This window comes from Trichechus manatus, unplaced genomic scaffold (genome assembly GCF_000243295.1).
Source record: "Trichechus manatus latirostris isolate Lorelei unplaced genomic scaffold, TriManLat1.0 scaffold00176, whole genome shotgun sequence".
NCBI lineage: Eukaryota > Metazoa > Chordata > Mammalia > Sirenia > Trichechidae > Trichechus > Trichechus manatus.
Genome location: NW_004444112.1, coordinates 5,120,549 through 5,123,367, shown reverse-complemented (window position 1 = coordinate 5,123,367; position 2,819 = coordinate 5,120,549). Strand labels below are relative to the sequence as shown.

The 2,819-nt window shown below is 38.9% G+C and overlaps 1 protein-coding gene across 1 annotated transcript in view; it reads left to right on the top strand.

The window, feature by feature from the left end:
* The window catches only part of LOC105756817 (zinc finger protein 471-like), a 12,708-nt gene that overhangs the window by 7,102 nt on the left and 2,787 nt on the right, over nt 1-2,819 (top strand). The window contains 1 exon segment of the mRNA XM_023741281.1: nt 825-920. Coding sequence (XP_023597049.1) covers nt 825-920 — 96 coding nt within the window.

The following is a 2,819-nucleotide window of genomic DNA, read 5'->3' as shown; positions in this document are numbered from 1 at the left end:
ATTTACACATATGTTAGAATCTTTGACATTGTGTCCTAGGGAACTGAAGATGTTCATTGTTTTAAGATATTTTTTCCTGTATGTTTTCCAGATTAGATAATTTCTATTGATTTATCTTCAGGTTCACAAACTCTTTCCTTTTCTTCTTCAGTGTGCTGTAAAGCACATCCTGTCATTTTTTAAATTTCAGATCAGTATTTTTCAACTCTATGATTTCCATTTTGTTCTTTTTATAGTTTCTATTTGTATGCATTCATTACAAACATATTATCCTTTACATTCTTCAATATAGTTAAAATTGCTATTTTAAAATCCTTTCCTGCTAATTATAACATCTGTGTTATTGCAGAATGAGTCTCCAATAATTGTCTTCTTTTGAGTATGGTTCATTTTTTTTCTCTTTTTTATGTCTAGTAAGTTAAGATTCTATCTTAGACATTGTGAATAATGCATTTTAGACTCTGTATTCTGTTATATTTCTCTGAAGAGTGCTGATTTATCTTTTTTTAAAGGAGGCAGTTAACTTGGCTGGACTAAAACTTCAAACTCTGACTCTAGAGGAGACCCTTTAAAATATCTCACTTTTATCTGATGATCCTCTGACAGTGCTTAGTTACTTAGAAAATAGTTTGATTTTTATAAAGTTTACTGTTGGCAGTTCCACTAGGCTGTACCAGAAGCTTCACGTAGTCTGTCCTTCACATTTGCTTTACCCTGTTATCTAATCGTTCCTATAATGTCATTCCATCAGAATTAAGGGACTGCCGTATAGTTCTGGAATACCGAAAACAAGGCCAATTTTCATGTCTTGTTTTTATATGCAGGACTTTGCATTTCTAAGCCATATATAATCTCCTTATTGGAGCAAGGGAAAGAGCCCTGGAAAGTGAAGAGTGAGATGACAAGAGGCCCATTCCTGGGTGAGTATGGGAGAACCAGATAGGGGAATCCATTGGAGGTAATGTTTTCATCCATTGTCAAAGGGGATACCTCCTCACTTATGTTTCCTAGAAATCCTTCTCAAGTTTTCCAGGCAAGGGGAAGAAAACCAAAGCTTTAGTACTTAGCATAGGCTCCCCAATTATCTTCTCTTCTGCTTGACTCTCATCTCTCTCATAACACATTTTGCAAAAAATCTGAATCTAGCTCCTTCCCATCCCCTGTTTCCCTTTGCCATGCAGGTTTATATAAACCTCTCTGTTTCTTAATTCTTAACACCAAAATTAGGAGCTTCTTGCAAATCAGAACATGCCTTGCTGATTTGAAATTCAACCCCTACAAGCTCTGTATGGTCCAAACCCTACAAGTCCCTGTATAGTCTGTTCCTTTCTACCTTTCCAACTTCATCTTCTATCACTTTTTATCTTTTTTTACTGTACTTTAGTCCACAGTTTTCTAAACTCTGTGAGGTACCCTGATATGCTTCAAATGAGTTAAAGGTATGCCAAGATATGGAAAGACCATATGGAGCCAGAGGCAGTCTTAGGGTAGGAAGCTTGTTCACAACTCAAAAGCCTTTCTTACCTGCTATAGTAGATTTGATCTCTCCAATCTCTGAACTTTTATGTCAGTTTTACTTTTTACCACATGGACTCTCACGTAATGTTTCATATTTTCTTCTTCTCAAATTATTTTCTTTGCCGATCTTGTCATTATACTTACTTTCAAAACTTCTAGAGAACAGGTCTGTATTTCATTGCTTTCATTTCACTAATATTTGACACATAGTAGATAACTGCTTAGGAGGCATTGAATTATTTGACTATTTGCTATGGATAAGATAGAATAGGAAAGCACTTTCTCATTTATATTTCTTAATCCCACCTTTGCCCTAAGGTTTTCTCATAGCATCACCTTTTCATTGCAAATTTCTTCTTTATGTGTTTACTGAGAACTTCTTATATATGCCCAAGTTTGTGCTATATATGTTAAGTGACTTAGCAGCAATATTTAAGGCACATTCATTTCTTCCTCAAAGTTTATACACCCTAGCTTATGAGCTAAGAAAAATACCTCATGTGGCAGTTAAATAAGAACACAATTAATAATGTTGATACGAACTTACATATCATTATAAAACTAATTTCTTCAAAAACAGGAAGTATTTTAGCCCAATAAGAAGTGGCCTGAGAAGTGATGCTTCTGGTAGGCTGGTGAAAGCAAGAAGATAAGTGGAACAATCCCTTAATATACAGCCTGAGGTGGCGGGGCCGAGATGGCAGAGTAGTCAGACTATTCTGGTGGACCCTCTTACAACAAAGACCCGAAAAAACAAGTGATTTGATTATATGTGACAATCTGGGAGCCCTGAACATCAAAGGCAAAGTTGAGGAACCGGACTGAGTGGCAGGAGGAGGGAGAGACGGTTCGGAAGCAACGAGGAGTTGCCAGACCTGACCCAGCAAGAGCCTGAGCCCTTCAGGACTGATCAGTTTGGGGATGAGCGGTGAGGCAAGCAAGCATCGGTGCTCGGAAGGTGTGTTACACACAGGGAGAGACCCAGCCACTGAGACTCTACTTGGTCACGCAGAACTAGTGAGAAGCAGCCCTCGATCGCTGAAAGATAAGCATTTGCGTCCGGCCTACTGCATGTATCCAAAACACCCTGCTCTGGGAAAAACCTCTCTCCCATTTACCTCCCCACTCCCTGCTCTGCACTGGATCCTGGACCAGCTTCAGCAATTGCCAAGTCCCCTGGGCTGGAAGTAGGATCTGTCATGCCCTGAGCCATTCCCCCGGCCTTAGAGATGGAACAAATTAACAAACAGAAAATATAAACTGCCAGCTCCCCTAAGCCAGGAACTCAGGGTAGGCACACC